We start from the raw sequence: 17,684 nt of genomic DNA, 5'->3' as shown, positions 1-17,684 counted from the left end.
AATGTTTCCTAGAGATTCTGGTACATTGTGCCTTTGTTCTCATTGGTTTCAAAGAACATCTTTATTTCTGCCTTCATTTTGTTATGTACCCAGTAGTTATTCAGGGGCAGGTTGTTCAGTTTCCATTTAATTGTGTGGTTTTGAGTGAGATTCTTAATCTTGAGTTCTAATTTGATTGCACTGTGGTCTGAGAGACAGTTTGTTGTGATTTCTGTTCTTTTATATTTGCTGAGGAGTGTTTTACTTCCAATTATGTGGTCAATTTTAGAATAAGTGTGATGTGGTGCTGAGAAGAATGTATATTCTGTTGATTTGGGGTGGAGAGTTCTGTAGATGTCTATTAGGTTCGCTTGGTCCAGAGCTGAGTTCAAGTCCTGGATATCCTTGTTAATTTTCTGTCTCGTTGATCTAATATTGACAGTGGGGTGTTAAAGTCTCCCATTATTAATGTGTGGGAGTCTAAGTCTCTTTGTAGGTCTCTAAGAACTTGCTTTATGAATCTGGGTGCTCCTATATTGGTTGCATATATATTTAGGATAGTTAGCTCTTCTTGTTGAATTGATCCCTTTACCATTATGTAATGGCCTTTGTCTCTTTTGATCTTTGTTGGTTTAAAGGCTGTTTTTATCAGAGACCAGGATTGCAACCTTTGCTTTTTTTTTTTTTTTTTGCTTTCTATTTGCTTGGTAGATCTTCCTCCATCCCTTTCTTTTGAGCCTGAGTATATCTTTGCACGTGAGATGGATCTCCTGAATACAGCACACTGATGGGTCTTAACTCTTTATCCAATTTGCCAGTCTGTATCTTTTAATTGGGGGGATATTTAGCAATTGTACTTATGGAGATAGAGTAGAATGATGGTTAGCAGAGTCTGGGAAAGGGTAGTGTGTGTGTGGGGGCGAGTAAGGTGAGATAGTTAATGAGTAAAAAAATATAGTTAGATAGAATGAATAAGATCTAGTATTTGGTAGCACAACAGGATAACTATAGTCTACAATAATTTATTGTACATTTAAAAATAACTAAAAGAGTATAATTGGATTGTTTGCAACACAGAGAAAGGATAAATGCTTGTGGTGATGGATACCCCATTTACTCTGATGTGATTATTATGCGTTGTATGCTTGTATTAAACTATCTTATGTATCCCATAAATATATATACCTACTGTGTACCTGCAAAAATTAAAAATATAAAGTTTTCAAAAATCAGTTTTTCTTTTAAAACCAAGGTTTACATATTCTCTAATTTTATCGTTTTCCATCACAATTGAACAAAGTTGTTGTGTATACATACAGTGATATTAAAGTTTTTTAGTTTTGGCCTCTTATAATCATTTTTGCTTTTGACCCAGTTGTGTTAAATTATAAATCAGTGGTGCTGCTTTTTAAAAACTAGCATCAGCATTTCTATTTTCCCCATTTCTAATCATCTTTAAAATAAAGGGAAAATTTAGTAAAAAAGTCATGTGATTTACAAGTATAGTTGAACAAAGATAGTGATTATATGGAAAGCATATATTCACTAGAAGATATAAAACCATGTTATAATTAGAAATAATTATTCTTCAGGAGATTTTAAAAGTTCAAATTCCAAATTTGAAATATGGACTAAGAATATTAAAGTAGGCCAGGCATGGTGGCTCATGCCTGTAATCCAGCACTTTGGGAAGCCAAGGTGGGTAGATCATTTGAGGTCAGGAGTTTGATACCAGCCTGGCCAACATGGTGAAACCCCGCCTCCACTAAAAATTAAAAAGTTAGCCGGGAGTGGTGGTGCGCACCTGAACTTCCAGCTACTTGGGAGGCTGAGGCAGGAGAATCACTTGAACTGGGGAGGTGGAGGTTGCAGCGAGCTGAGACTGTGCCACTTCACTCCAGCCTGGGTGACAGCAAGACTCTGTCTCAAAAAAAAAAAAAAATTAAATTATAACATTTGAAAATACAGATAAAATCAAAGGCAGATTATTTGCAAATACTTGAAATAAGTACTAGGTTATGCATTGTACATATGAGTATATACTATTCTATATATCATTACATATTACATATATTTATTACATATGTTGTTATGCACATGTACCTGTGAACATGGTAGTTTACCTCGTTACTCATTTAGGCCAAGGGAGAGTAGAATATTAGGTTATTGTTTGGTTCAGTGACATTTTGGAATTCTGAACCAGGAATGATGTGTTGAAAGTAAAGACTAAAGGTCTTTCCTTGCTTCCAGAGGTACTTGCAGAGTGAATTGTTTACTGTTTCACTTATTTAGCCTTTCAGTGTTTTTATTTCAACCCTCTGGGGTGAGAGAAATGCCATTTAGTAAAAAGCAAATGCTAATAATACTAACAATTTTAACAATAGGGCATAAATACTTTGGTCATTAATTACATTTTTGTTACCTCTGAAATTTTACAGCATTAGTTACTTTTAGTTATCATTTACTGCAGCCAGCAGTCAAGACACTTAGAGCTTTTTATATTTTTTCCCTCTTGACTGTGAGCACCTTGAGGGTGCTCTTGTCTTGTTTTGTGTGTGTGTGTGTGTGTGTGTGTATGTGTCACAGTGCCTGGCACTGTTGATTTTTAGGGAATGTTAATTGTGAGAAAGAAGTAATGGAAACTTATTCTTGTAATCCAGTTATCTTTATATGATTTGTGAAGTCATCTAGTAGTATGCATGGAATAATCACTGTGGTGTATTTGTGGTGACCAACAAGAAAATAAATGAATGGAAGACTTGAAAATCTAGGCATCCCACTTTAGTCCAGTGTATTAACTAGCTCCCTATACATTTCTCTTCTTCTTGGCTAAAGCTTCAGCCTAAAATCATTGTACTTAGGGTATAGGTGTTCTCAACAGTTAGTCCATGTTGCCCTTTCTTCTCCATCTGCTGCCAAACCAATGACCAGCATGTGGTGTATGTTTGGTAAGTTCATGAAGTAAGTGTGTATGTGATCTGATGTTGACTGGGCACCAAGTATTCAACATTGCCCTAGAGACACCCATCTTTGGCATGCTGCACATATACTGCATCCGTATATATAAGTTTGTACCTCTCCCAGATGAAGTGGCTTTCTGTGAGACCTGTGATAATAAACCCATAGAAGGAGAAGCAGATAGGCTATTGGCAGGTCACATCAATTTTCCTGAAGCTTGGATAAACAGCTGTGAATCTCAACATATCCTGACCTTTCCTTTGGAGAAGGCTGGCAAGCCTATGGGTGGCTGTTATCTCGCTCAGAACTTGGTAATACCAATTTATTTTAGTCAGGTGGCTTACATTTTGTCTGGGAGCCTTACAGCAATGAGAATTCTCAATTATATAGTTTCTTGATTGCTCATAGTCTTTTATGGAACAAGAGAAAGAATGAATGAGACAGTGATAGAAATTGAATAATATTATATTGAATGCTAAAATATTTAAAATATTTATTGGACTCTCTTGTATTCTGTTAGTCTATAATTATGTGTTCTTATTAAGATTCTTTTCCCATTAGCTAATAACAAAAATAGCTAATTTCGTTGGGTGCTTAACTCTTTGCCAAGTACTGTACTGGATTCTCTTTATTCTATTTCAATAACTTACAATCTAGGTTTTATCATCAGCTTGAACTCCATAGTGACATCTCTCTCACAAAAGTATAAAGAACTCATTTTTATTCAACAGCCATTTGTACATGCAATGAATATTGCATGGATAAATGTTGGGAGAGCCCCACTCTTTGAGTTTGGAACAGGGAGTTGTCAGAGCTGTACTCATTATGCTATCTTTACAGGGATACAGTCCTAAGCTTTTAACAGGTAAATCTTATAAAGTTGGATTAGGGACTCTGGAAGGGCATAAGGGAAGACCAAAGATGACCTTTGAACCTTCTCTCCTATACCACTTTTTAAAATCTTTTCTTGAAGAAAGGAAACCAAGATTGTGGGAGGCATAGTCCAGTCTTACCTTTTCTTATCTAATTTGTAAGCGTTCTAAGAAAACAAAACATGCACCTTCTCCTTGAGCTCCTGTGTGAACATGAGACCAAAGCTTGCATTTAACACTGAACTTTACCTACCTCCCTAGCAGTAGGTAAATCATACTTTTCAGTGCTTTTATTTGGCAGACAGGAAAATCAGTTGCCCTCTCAAGTAAGTAATGTTTTGCTTCAAATATGTAAGAAGTTGTCAGAATTCATTGATACTAACTTAAGATTTTTTCTTATAATATGTGAAATCAGTAACTAAGACATTTTTTGTGTCTCTTAATAAGTTTACAGTTATTAGGCATATTTGTATATAAAAACATAAATATGTATATTTTTAGTTTAGTTTTAATATAGCATTTCTGTACTTATGTAAACTATAGTTATTTTTAGTTGGAATATACTGTTGCCTCTTGCAATATAGAAACTACCTAAAAAGTGAAATGAAAAAAGTAATGAAAAATGTCTGTAAACACATTAAAGATTAAAACAGTGGCTGAGTCCAGTGAAGGGAAGTGATCCTATGAATTAGTAATGAAAGTGCATTTACAGGTTATTATCTTACTGGGGTCTGAGTTTTAACAGCTACTGGTACTTTAATAGAAGCCTCAGTAGTCTGTAATAATTTGAGTATTCATTCTGTTTATGGATTGTTTTTTAATAGAAAGACTGAATGGTGTTGCCTCTCTTAAATTACCTCAAATAGTCATTATAAAAGTAAGATAAGTAAATATATCTTGTAAACACGAAAGGTGCTTTCTCACTCTCTGTGTATATGCATTTGTAATATAAAATTTTAAAATTATATATTTTTTATTGAGTGGTAGTTTTAAGAGTTTGAAACTTCATTTAGATCCCATGAATACAATTTGTGACAATTTCTAAGTATATTGGGTTGAAAAAAAATAAGTTTGTGTTATAAACAGAATTGTAAGAATATTTCAGTTGAATAGGAGACCAAGTATTTTAGAAGCAGATGTTGTCATATAAGCAATGAATATGTTAATTATATGTTATTTGTATGTATTATTTAATTAGGTAAACACCTAATTTGCTGGTTGTATACAAGTAACACTTTGTCACCTGCTTGGTTTTACTCTGTGTAGTTGAAAACAAACTGCAGGCTGGGTGCAGTGGCTTATGCCTGAAATCTCAGCACTTTGGGAGGCTGAGGTGGGAGGATCGCTTGAGCCCAGGAGTTCAAGGCTGCAGTGAGCTAGGATTGCGCCACTGCACTCAAGCCTGGTTGAAAGAGTGAGACCCTCTGTCTATTAAAAGAACGAGAAAGAGAAAAGAAAACAAATGGTAATTTCTTAAAACTATTCTAAAATTCTAAAATTTAAATATTTAAATATCTTACTAATTCTCTGGTCTTTTCTGCAGTTAGTTAGAAGGAGGAATGTTTTCCTATAATCACAATTGATAATACTAGTTTTTAAAATAATTCACTTAAAGAATACAAAGGATAATAACCTTTTTTGGTTTCTAAGCAAAGCACACATATAGGTAATTGCTTTTAAATATTATGTGTGAAACAACACATTAAAAGTAAGTAGCCATGTTGTGTCACTCATTATTAAAATTATCTTAACAGTAATCACACACTCATTTGTTCCTTTGTAATTATTTAAGGGGGGAAATAGAAAATAAGTAGAATTCATCTCATTTATTTTTGCACTGTACTAGATACTTAGGTGAGATATAAAGAAATCTTCAAGTCCCTTTCCTGAGGAGCTTATGGCATTAAAGGTGGGATAAAAAATATTTTTAAAATACTTCAAAAACAATAAAAGTAACGTGTGAATAAATACCAAAGAATGTGATAAAATTGATGTGTCTTAGAAGTGAAAAGATGAAAATTTTAAATAGAAGTTGCCTGATAAAAGTATGCTTATGATGTTAGAAGTTAGTTCATTTCATTACCAACTGTTCACTAGGTTTTTAAATCAAGTACATCTCAATCTTAGTTCTGCTGACCTGTTGTTCTAGTAAAGAATCACCATCAGCCTTGTTGGAGCACAGGCATTATATATCTTATATATCTTTTATTTCTAGGCATACTTCCGACAGGGTGTTGCCCTCCAGTACCTTGGACGTCATGCCGATGCCCTGGCAGCCTTTGCATCTGGACTGGCTCAAGACCCCAAGAGTCTCCAGCTTCTGGTGGGGATGGTGGAAGCCGCCATGAAATCTCCCATGAGAGGTAAATATGATAAAAGTACTTGGTATAGCATTAATTTAAAGAAGATCATTTCTAGCCTTCTAAGACTTTAGGCTCAGGCACAGAGAATTGATAGGTTATCAAATTTGCTAAGATTTGATATTTTAGACCAAGGAAGATCAAGAATCACTGCCAGCAAGTGATCTTAATGAGGCAGAATAGTATGGTAGAAGGGCCACTCACCTAGAAGTTTGTGGACCTATATTACATTCTTAAATTTTTCATTAACTAACTGTATGACAGTGGGTAAATGGATCAACTTCTTTGGCTTTCGGGATTATTTAAAAACCCTTATAGTTTTTCTGTAGTCTGAAATTCTGTAATTCTAAACCACAGCACTTTTAGTAGGAAATTGAATCTCAGATGGACCAATATATGCCTTCTAGAAATACTCAAATAAGACATTTGACATTCTTATATTTCATAAAAGAAATACGTATCTAATTGTAGGCTGTGTCTCAAATTTTTCAGAGGAGCATTAAAAGATTATGTTGAAATAAAAAAAGAAAAAAACAAGACAGATACCAGTTTACATATTTTCTGCCTGTTCTACTTTACGCTGGTTGGTATTCTGCAACAAACAAAAGAATGGATTGAAAATGGTACTGTAGAGGTTGGAGGAGTTCTGAGGCCCAAAACAGATTGGCTTCATTTTGAGGAATGTTGATTTTTGAGGAATGAATTCTTGGGAAGATTTGACTAAAAGTATGTATAGCAATTGCTATCTTTGGGGAGTGATGGAGACACCGAGGCAGATTTATGGTAGACAGTCGACAGCTAATAATGATTCATTTTAATCAGGGTATGTCAAGCAGAACTGTTTTACAGTCTGAAGTGGTATGTTGTTGAATTTTTCTTATGGAAAAATGAACCTAAAATTTTTGATGGCAGCATCATTCAACATTTTATCTAGTTTTGAAAATGTTCGCAGCCTTAGATATTTTTAATATAGTGGCTAGTATTATACTTGGCTCAAAGTATGTGCCAAATAAAAGTTTGATAAACTAAACAGTACTCATTTGGTCTCTGGGTAATTCATAGCTATAAAAAAATTTTCCTGAAATTCAGGGATTTCATATTTTAGGAAGAAAGTGTTAAGAAAACCTCTCTCTTCATGCGATTTTATAAACTCTACAAAGCTGAGGTTTTGCCACAGGCTGAAACCTCCTGGGGACCTGCTGTTAATAAACTCTGACTGGCCAGGTGTGTTGGCTTATGCCTGTAATCCCAGCACTTTGGGAGGCCGAGGTGGGCAGATCACGAGGTCAGGATTTTGAGACCAACCTGACCAACACGGTGAAACCCTGGCTCTACTAAAAGTAACAAAAAATTAGCTGGGTGTGGTAGTGCGCGCCTGTAGTCCCAGCCACTCAGGAGGCTGGGACAGGAGAATCGCTTGAACCTGGGAGGCGGGGAGGTCGCAGTGAGCCGAGATCGCACCACTGCACTCCAGCCCGGGTGACAGAGTGAGACTCCGTCTCAAAATAAATAAATAAATAAATAAATAAATAAATAAATAAAAAATAAACAAACTCTGACTTAGAGCAGATGCATTTTGGAGCTCCAGGGCTTAGGGAGCGGGGCAGAATGGACAATAAGAAAAAAATCATCCTATCTCTCCTTTCCATTTTCTAGTTTTTTCTTGTTCTCTCCCTACACCCCTCCACAGGGAATTTACATGGAACATTTTTTATTTAGTTCATGAAGATACTACCTCTTTATTCTGAGGTGCTTCTGCTGCTGCCTTAGAATATTGGAGTGAATGTGTTGAGATCAGTAGAATCATACTTACCATTTTGCCTTTGAAGCGATCTATTTAGATAAATGTAGGGAAATCTTCCCTGCCCTGCTGGAAATAGCTCAGAGCTGCTATCGCCCTTAGGGTTTTCTCTACCAGGTTCTTTCCCGTCTTATGTAAGTGACCTAAGGCTGAACCTGGAGAAAGCAGCTTCTTACTGGTGCCTGGAGTGCTTCAATATCTTCTTCTCTTCCCTTAAGGCAATTTAATTTATCTGATTTATTTTCAGCATTGTCTTTACCACTGTATCTATTCCAGGTGGGCTTTTCTTACCAACAATTTATGGAGTATGTTACATTGCACAGTATTGTTCTGTGCATCATCCCACATCTTAATGACCTCTCTTTTTGTCATATGGTTGTAATTGACAAAATTTCTCATCATTTGCTGCCTACTTTTTTTTTTTTTTGAAACGGAGTCTCGCTCTGTCGCCCAGGCTGGAGTGCAGTGGCCCCATCTCGGCTCACTGCAAGCTCCGCCTCCCGGGTTGACGCCATTCTCCTGCCTCAGCCTCCTGAGTAGCTGGGACTACAGGCGCCCGCCACCACGTCTGGCTAATTTTTTCTATTTTTAGTAGAGACGGGGTTTCATCGTGTTAGCCAGGATGGTCTCGATCTCCTGACCTCGTGATCCTCCCACCTTGGCCTCCCAAAGTGCTGGGATTACAGGCGTGAGCCACCGCGCCCAGCTGCTGCCCACTTTTTTAGCCATTGTTTATTTTAGCCTCGTGCAGCTTCCTAAGTTTTGTCATTGCTGCAGAGCTGTGCAGCTTGGGTCACTTTACATATACGTCTGATCTGTTATGTCAGTTGTTTTTGTATTTTTTTTTTTTTGTATTTTAAAGGCTAGTCAAATGAAGCAGTGAGAGTGGAGAAGGATAAATCTGTAACTGGTTGTGATCAGTTAGTTGTAACTACTATTGCACTCACACCAGCCTGTTTTGTAATTCTTGAATGCAGCAGAGAAAACTGGTCCTGGTGCTTCTATAAGCAGACAAAACTCTCATGACCTGCACAGTGTTCCTGTGGTTTGGTCTTTGTGGAAGTGTTAAGATTTTATTTCTTTTAAGGCAGGGACAACCTAAATTAATATACCCTTTCTCCCATATAAATACGTTATATTTGTCCACATTGATGCTCATTTGATTTTTTATTATTGTTGGCTGTATTTCTAACTGATTAAATCTGTTTTACTTTATTTTTTTAGTTTCACTCATGCACACAAATCAGATATCAGCTAAACCTTTTCTCCTGTGGATATACTTATATTATTTTATATGATGTATTTCTCTTAAATCATTAATGAAAATATAAAATAAATACAAATTGATACTTTCTTTTATGTGATTTCTCAAGTAATCCTTTTGCCATATTCTATTTCTTTTTTAAGATAATCTTTCAGCAATTTCAGTTTATTGTATCTTACAAACATTTAAGCAAATTTGGGTGTTGTAGCATACTATTACTGCCAACCATGGATTTATTAATGTAATTACCAAGTGAGATTGAGTTTACCTTTATTTGTTCCTCTAAAGATGCTAGGGCCGCTTCTTGCTGAGGACCTTTTGTGTATATTGTCTCTCTTCCTGTTAATTTGGCAATCTAAAAACTATTACATTTATGGTCTATCACCTGTTGTGTTTTTTCCACCAGCTCCTGGGGACCCAGGGAAGCTGATTTTATGAAGTGCTGATGGAAAATGCCTGTTAAATGTATAAGCTTTTCTTGCAGGGTAAAGTTGGGGCTCACCTTTTATTTGCCTAATTGTCTACCCTAAGTGGGCTCATTCCCTCTGATTCTCTTTTAGGTGGGAGTCACTTTTCACAGGAGGCTTCCTTCTGAAATGTTATGTTAAAAACATAGGCTCGGGCACCTGTAATCCTAGCTACTCAGGAGGCTGAGGCAGGAGAATTGCTTGAACCCGGGAGGCAGAGGTTGCAGCGAGCTGAGATCGTGTCCCTGCACACCAGCCCGGGTGACAGACAGAGTGAGACTCCGTCTTAAAAAAACAAAAACCAAAAACCAAAAAACAAAAACATAGGCTTCTTCCCCCAAAAGATTGGAATCTAATTCCAGCACTGCCATTTGCTAGTCCATTGGCTGAGCAAGGTTGCTTCCTTTCTCTGTACTTCAGTCTGTATCCGTAGAGAGAAATTATAATATCCATCTCCTAATGTTGTTTTGAAAGTCAAGAACTAGCATCTAAAGGCAGGCCTCTGTAGGATGCCTTTTCCTCTGCAGTGTGATGCCATTCTTCTCACCGAGGAGTGGAAGCAGCAGCAGTACTAATTGCTCTTATGTTTAGGGCAGGCGTAGTGGTGTGGATGTGGAAGGAACACTACGTAGTACCTAAGGTCCTCTTTATGAGCACTCACTGGAGAAGTTTCTCTCAAGCCTTAGAAAAGACCTTGCCTCTCTTTCCTTCTTATCTCCAGATATTCTCAACTAAAACTATCTGCAGTTCCTAGAAAACACTATGGTTTCTCCGTCTCTGATTTCTATTCAGGTACCACTTCCTCTGGGAAGCCTTCCCAGACCTACCCTGACAGAGTTAATAACAACTTTCTCTTTTGGGGTCCCATAGCACATTTTACCACTTCTAAGAACTCTGGATTAAAAGTTATATTATTATTATTATTATTATTTTGAGACAGGATCTCACTCTGCCACCTAAGCTGGAGTATAGTGGCATGGTCATGGCTCACTGCAGCCTCGACCTTCCCGGGCTCAGGTGATCCTTCCACCTCAGCCTCCTGAGTAGCTGGGACTGTAGGTCTGTACCACTACACCCAGCTAATTTTTGTATTTTTTATAGACATGAGGTTTCACCATGTTGCCCAGGCTGGTCTTGAACTCCTGGGCCATTGGCCTTGGCTCCCAAAGTGCTGGGATTACAGGTGTGAGCCACCATGCCTGGCCTCATTATTTTATGTATTACAAAGAAAGAAAAAAACTACCGACTATTATGATGACACATATTTTTATTTTATGTTTTCCAAAAGAGCTCTTTTAGGCCCCTTTAGATATAAAAGTGACACACCATTTCATAGCACTGTTGATTTCAGAGGTATTAAATCCCAAATTCAGAGATTGTTAATATGTGAATAAATGTGCATCTCTGAACTGATGAAATACAGTATATCTCTTAGTTGAGTGTGATTTTGCTTATTATTAGCCTCTGCTACATTCCTACAAGCTCTTCAAGTGTTAGGAAATATGATTTTGTTCATCTTAAATTTTTAAAGCCTTTACATTTCAAAAACACTTAATGGTTGATGAACTGATGTTGCAAAGGGCTTTATGTTCTTATGGAGTTGGTTTGACATTGCCTATTTCATGTATTATCCATAGACTCTAGAAAGAAAAGCATCTTAATAGCTATAGGCTGCCAAAACTCTGTTTCACCTAGCCTGATAAAATCACAAAATTAGTCCCTTTGCTAATAGCCCAAGTTTACTCTAAAATCGGAGTTAGAATAATAGAGTTGGAAATAATTGTAGTGATCACCTATACATTTAGAAAACTTACCTTACCACTTGTATATCTAGAGCTTTTGATTATGGGTGTGGACCAGTGAGACATAATTACAACCCAAGCAGAGAAATTTGATAGTAAAAAAATTTTTAAATTTATATACAGTGAAATGGACTTTTGTGTGTATGTATCTGTACACATTGACATACATATATACATGAATAGATTTGTGTAACAATCACCAGTTTCAACCTACACGTTTGACCAAGTGAGAGACTGAGGCTATGTGACTTTTAAATACAGGTGTCTGTATGTATTTAGCTCAGTGTTTTCCCCATTATTTCACATCAACTTCCTTCCCTACAAGTATTCTTTGGTCAGTTCAAGCTGGCCTATTCAGCAATCCCTGTCATTTCATGTATCTGTCTTCTCTGGCACTTCTGTTAGGACAAATCTTCTGCATAAAATGCCTTCTACTCTCAGAAAATAGCAAAGACTTGTCTAAGCCCTACTCTTTTTTCAAGAGATCAATTTCTTCTTCCATGAAGCCTTCCAGTTGCCCTTGATAATCCCTCCCTTTTCCAAACTCTTATAGCATGTTTTGTATATTATCCTTGCATTGATCTTTGCATTATAATTTATCTTTTGAAGTGTATTTCCTATATACCGAGAAGGGAAATTTTATCTTTTACTTCTCTTTCATCAGTTTCATTTTCATCTAGTGAAAATCCGTACAATTAAAGATTTCTTTCTCTTTTGGGAATCTTCCACGTATTTCTTTCTGTGGCAATGTTCACTCTTCTTTCTACCATTGTTGTAGAATTTTAGAGGCTCAATTAGATGATTATTTCTCTAACTTAGCTGTGGTTGCTATGGGAAAAGATATCACCAAGTAAAGCATGGTGTCTTTGCTAGCTATCAGTCAGTTTGGGCTGTCAGGGCATTCTTCCTCATACATTTCTGCTTCTGCCATCTGTAATAAAAGCTGAAAGCATCAGATCCTAATTTTCCCATTCTCCCTAGCAGCTGGGACCCCATCCTTGAATCAGAAGCTAAAGGTTCAAAGAAGAAAGGATAGCACAGAATTTGTTCTGGTGGTGGAGGTGGCAGTGGTGACACTGATTTTCCAAGGGTGGCATTCAGTGAGTTGGTGTGGGGAGGAGCATTGTAAACTGTGGTGTCCTGTGTTTGGTTGCAATGGTTATGTTGCCTTCACCAGGCAGCGTTTGTGGTATGATTTTGACTGAGGGTTTGGAAGCCTGGTTTTCCACCTTTCCCAGTAGTCACTCAATGTGTTTCTTTTCTGTTTACAAGCAGCCAAGATTGGTGTATGTTGCTAGCAACTAAGAATCTTGCCTGGTGTGATGTCATAGAACCTGGGCTTAGAGCCCTGCAGTGTGTTCTTATCTTGGTTATGTCCCAAGCTTTCCAACTTTGGATAAGTCACTTAAATACTCAGATTCTTCATTTCTAAGAGAGCATATTTTAAAAGTCTTTTCAACTCTAAAATTCTATTATTTTTGTTTCTGCTAATTGGCCAGTGGGATGCCAATGTGATCAACATTGACTGCCAAACTCATCAGCAGACGACACCACCAAAATTCTGCTCACAGTATTTCATTATGGTATTGTGCTTTTGTATTCTAGCAATTCCTGGGTTCTTGTGCCTGCACTTAACCCCATTGGTTAGCTAGTGTTTACCAGCACTCTGCACGGCTTGAATCTTGACAGGTGTAAAAATGTTCTTTGTTCTCTGTTAGTGATCTGATTGAAGGAAAAAAATGCTTTAGGCACCCGCAGGTTTCCAGGTTTCAAGATTTCTGTGGCATTGTTGACTCAGACAAGAGCTTTTTAGTGGAGACTTTAGATTCAAAGTCATAAATTGTAAAAATTACATTTTAATGCAGTGCTGTTGGCTAGGAGACTCAAGATTTAAAGAGACCACCCCTTTTATAGTTTTTTTTTTACATGTGCATAGTGGAATAACTAATGTGAAATAGTTTTTCAGGAAAGCTAATAATAAGTGCTTTTTAAGTGCCATCTCATTGTAGGGCTATCATTAATAACTCTGCAGTTGTCTTTAAAGAAAAAAAGAATTGGGAGAAGGAGCTTGGAGGTTATCTACGTTCAAACTTAGCTTCAAATGGGAAAAAAATCTCCTGTGGCTTACTGACCCCTATGTTCTTTTAATACCATATGAAAATAAAATGAGACCAACATTAATTTTATCTTCCACCTTAAATAAAGTCAGATGATTTCTTTATGGTTTCATTTATGACCACAAGATAAATGCATAATATTCTTCTAGTCGGGGGCTACTGGTTTCAGAAGCAGCAGTGGATACTGGGTTACCAGTGAGAATGACAAGCGTTTTGTTGGGAGAGCTTTTATTGCATCTTCTAGGAAAAAATATGGACAGGGTTTATTAATCTGTCGTTCAGATTCAAGTTTATCAGCCTGGGCGTGGTAACTGACACCGGTAATCTCAGCACTTTGGGAGGTCGAGGTGGGAGGATCACTTGAGCCGAGGAGTTTGACAACAGCCTGAGCAACCTAATGAGACCTCATCTCTACAAAAATTTTTTGAAAATTAGCCACAGACGATGGTGTGTGCCTGTGGTCCTAGCTACTTGGGAGGCTGAGGTGGAAGGATTTACTTGAGTCTAGAAGGTTGAGCCTGCAGTGAGCCACGATTATGCCACTGCACTCCAGCCTGGGTGATGGAGCAAGACCTGTCACAAACAAACCTCTTATCAAATGCCAGACATGTTAGGGACTTTCACCTGTGTTCATGATGCGTTTTCTGAGTACCCACATTGTGCCACTTGCTATGGTGTTACAGTAGTCCTATAGCAGTCTTTACATTTAGCTGGAAAAATATTTTAAAAATTAATACGTGTAGAACAATTCTAAAATAGTTAATGACCAAACTGTGCAATACCATTAAAATGCAGCACAAGTTTGGATACACAGATTAATGTATGCCAGAGGAGGACCTGGGGATATTCCCAGTACAAGTAGGACTTGAGGGATGTGCCTGTAATATTTTGAGAGGGGAACAGGACAGAGGAGAGGGAACTATTCAGGGAAAGTGGTACATGATGATCACAATGGCCAAAAGAAAGGATAAGGCATATACATGCAAGAGTGAGGAGAAGGAAATTACTGGACTGCTGTTTGTGATGCTAGTCATATGAGATAAGTGGTGCTAGAATAAAGGTTGAAGAGTTTATACTTGAAATAAGCCACAAAAGATATGATAAACATTTATTTCTAGAGCATATTAGAAAAGATTGTTTTTTTATCATCCTACATTCTCCTGTTATGTTGCTGTTATTGTTGTTTATTTTCAGACTCCCTCGAGCCCACTTATCAGCAGCTTCAGAAAATGAAACTGGACAAGAGTCCCTTTGTGGTCGTGTCTGTGGTTGGGCAGGAACTCCTGACAGCTGGCCATCATGGGGCCTCTGTGGTTGTCTTAGAAGCCGCACTGAAGATTGGCACCTGCAGCCTCAAACTGAGAGGTTCTGTTTTCTCTGCCCTGAGCAGTGCTTACTGGTCTCTTGGAAATACAGAGAAGAGCACCGGATATATGCAGCAGGACTTGGATGTAGCCAAGACCTTAGGTAGAGTGATGCTTCTCTATTTCAGTGCAGAAAGGGAACAAAGAAAGCTGAGTAACATGACATGAATGAGAATAATATGCAATGAAAAGTGATCGCCTGGTTGCTCACACCTGTAATCCCAGTGCTTTGGGAGGATTGCTTAAGGCCAGGAATTTGAGACCACCCTGGGCAAAATAGTGAGACCCTGTTTCTTAAAAAAAAAAAAAAAAAAAAAAAAGCTGGGTGTGGTGTACCTGTGTCTTAGCTACTCCGGAGGCCAAGGTGGGAGGATTGCCTGAGCCCAGGCATTCAAGGTTACACTTAGCTATGATGATGCTACTGCACTCCAGCCTGGGCAACAGAGCAAAACCCTGTCTCTTAAACAAAAAATAAAACAAAGAAAAAAAAAGTGAGTGCCTCTAGAACATTCTCTGTTTTAGACTATTCAGGTCTTTACAGCTTTCTCATATAACAAGGTGCCAGCACTCCCAAAAGGCCAAGAGATGTGGAATAACATACTCATTGCCCTCTTCAGGGATTTGGGCTTACAAAATATGTCAAATGATAACATTGTTGGGTGAATCTTTCATCTTAGTTTTAATTTTTTCCTTCATTAGGATGCGTTATCATTTTGTTGAAGGAGATTAGTGTAGTATAGAGGTTAAGAGTGTATACTGTGGAGCCTGACTACTGGGTTTAGAATCCTGGCTCTGCCACTTACTAGCTGTGTGACTTGGGGCAAGTTTCTTAACCTCTCTGTGACCCACTTTTCTCATTTGTAAAATAAGTATGGCTTATGATTATGATGGTCATTATGGTGATTATTCAAGGACTTACAGGATTGGAGTAAGAGAAGGGATAAGGTGCATCTACCACCAGCATACTTGTAAAGATTTTTTTTTGTAGATTTGGAGTCAAATGACTGAACCAACAAGCTGATGGTTGTTTAGAATCAAAGGTCATTAGCAGGGCAATGAGGACTCAAACAGCAGCTAGTTTGTGTTAAGGTCCTTAACCTTTTGTTTCCAAGACACCTAAGTCCCTGTCTGCAGTTGTATGTTATGACAATAAAAGCAGTTGTTATCCAGAGATTTAAATTCTAGGGCAGTAACTCCCCACATAGGGTCTTGTGGAAGAAACAAATACTTTTCTAATAGAAGATAAGTGAAATCTTAGCTAATAAATCTGTGGCTCTTAAATTAAGATGACCATTATATGTTATAAATAACATTATAACTTAGAGAAATTTTTTCTTTTTTTTTTTCTCAATTCAATCCAGGTGACCAGACAGGAGAATGCCGAGCTCATGGGAATCTGGGCTCTGCATTCTTCTCCAAAGGAAATTACCGGGAGGCTCTCACTAACCACAGGCATCAGTTGGTACTCGCCATGAAACTCAAAGATCGAGAGGTAGGAAGTTTATCTGCAGACCAAAAACATTTTTTTTTCTTTTGGAAATGTGGAGCTCTATTTTCTGTTAAAAACAAACTGTTTCAGGTATCTTAAAATATTACTTTCAGAAGAAAGTATTACTTGAGACTTACTGATTCTGTTTTTCATCAACAATTGAGTGTTCTATATATCCAAGCATAGTCCTTGGATATATAGAAATAGAGAAGACTTGTTCTTGACCTCACGATCTAACAGCTTTGTCAGATGCATTGTTCTTATTATCTTCAAATGTGCATAAGTTTATGTAAAATTAGAAAAAAGCTATGTCATTATGCCATACTCATTAAATTGTAAAAAGCAAACATTGGTTTTTTTAGATCAGATATTATTACCGCAAACTCTTTACATTGTTGCTTTGGTGGATTTTCAACTCAGGAGCATATTGAGTTTGATTGAGATATCTGAATCATACTGGTAAAGAAATATCATCATAGTCTTATTAAAGAGATGAACTATAATATGCTCAAAGAGTTAATATTCAGTAGATGTAACATGATTAGAGACTGTCTGCAGAGTGGAAAGAAGGTGAGGTTTGGTGTCAGATAGGCCCAGATTTAAATCCCAGCTGCAGTACTTCCTGGCTGTGGGATCTTGGAGGTAGTTATAACTTAACTCTTCTTTTTCTCCTCCGTTTTCTTATTCAGGAAATGATTATTCTATTTATTCCAAACACAGTTGTGGTAGGATTATAAATAATATATGTAAAGTGCCCGGCATGGTGCCAGGATTTCCATAATGGCATTCCACAAAGGAATTCCATAAATGATAGCTTTTATTATAATATTATTAATAGGGAAGAGAAGCTTAATAGCAGAGGCAACAAAAAGTTTATAAATCAATCTATGTGTTGAGAAATATGTTTAGTCATGTTTACATCTAAGAATTCTACTATGGGACCTTATAAAGATTAATTATATTGTTTAAATGATCCAGCAACTACGTGTCTCAGGAACATGGTCAGGCACCAGGAAGGAATTGGGGAAGAAAAGCCTTTGAAAGCCACCAAAACAGACTATTGAAGGGCCATGGACTTTGGGCAATATTGTTCTCTAGAGAGTTACCTGAACACTTTTCTTATTGCCCAAATAACTAACATTACAAACAATTCTTATAAGCCAGATGATCTGATTTCTTGATGTTCAGGGAGTGAAATGAGAGATCAGACT

At 37.3% G+C, this 17,684-nt stretch overlaps 1 protein-coding gene across 6 annotated transcripts in view; it reads left to right on the top strand.

Annotated features, from left to right (window-relative positions):
- TTC28 (tetratricopeptide repeat domain 28) overlaps window positions 1-17,684 on the top strand; it is a 700,618-nt gene that overhangs the window by 363,749 nt on the left and 319,185 nt on the right. For 5 of the 6 annotated variants that reach the window (XM_009438072.5, XM_001172489.6, XM_054675651.2 and 2 more), the window contains 3 exons: window positions 6,025-6,172; window positions 14,815-15,087; window positions 16,346-16,476. In XM_009438072.5, the coding sequence (XP_009436347.1) occupies window positions 6,025-6,172; window positions 14,815-15,087; window positions 16,346-16,476 (552 nt within the window). Of the gene's footprint in view, window positions 1-5,075; window positions 5,275-6,024; window positions 6,173-14,814; window positions 15,088-16,345; window positions 16,477-17,684 lie in introns of those variants that run through there. The other variant, XM_016938880.4, reaches the window with a different exon arrangement.

This window comes from Pan troglodytes, chromosome 23 (genome assembly GCF_028858775.2).
Source record: "Pan troglodytes isolate AG18354 chromosome 23, NHGRI_mPanTro3-v2.0_pri, whole genome shotgun sequence".
Taxonomy (NCBI): domain Eukaryota; kingdom Metazoa; phylum Chordata; class Mammalia; order Primates; family Hominidae; genus Pan; species Pan troglodytes.
The sequence above is the reverse complement of the archived record's forward strand: the minus strand, read 5'-3'. Positions and strand labels throughout refer to the sequence as shown.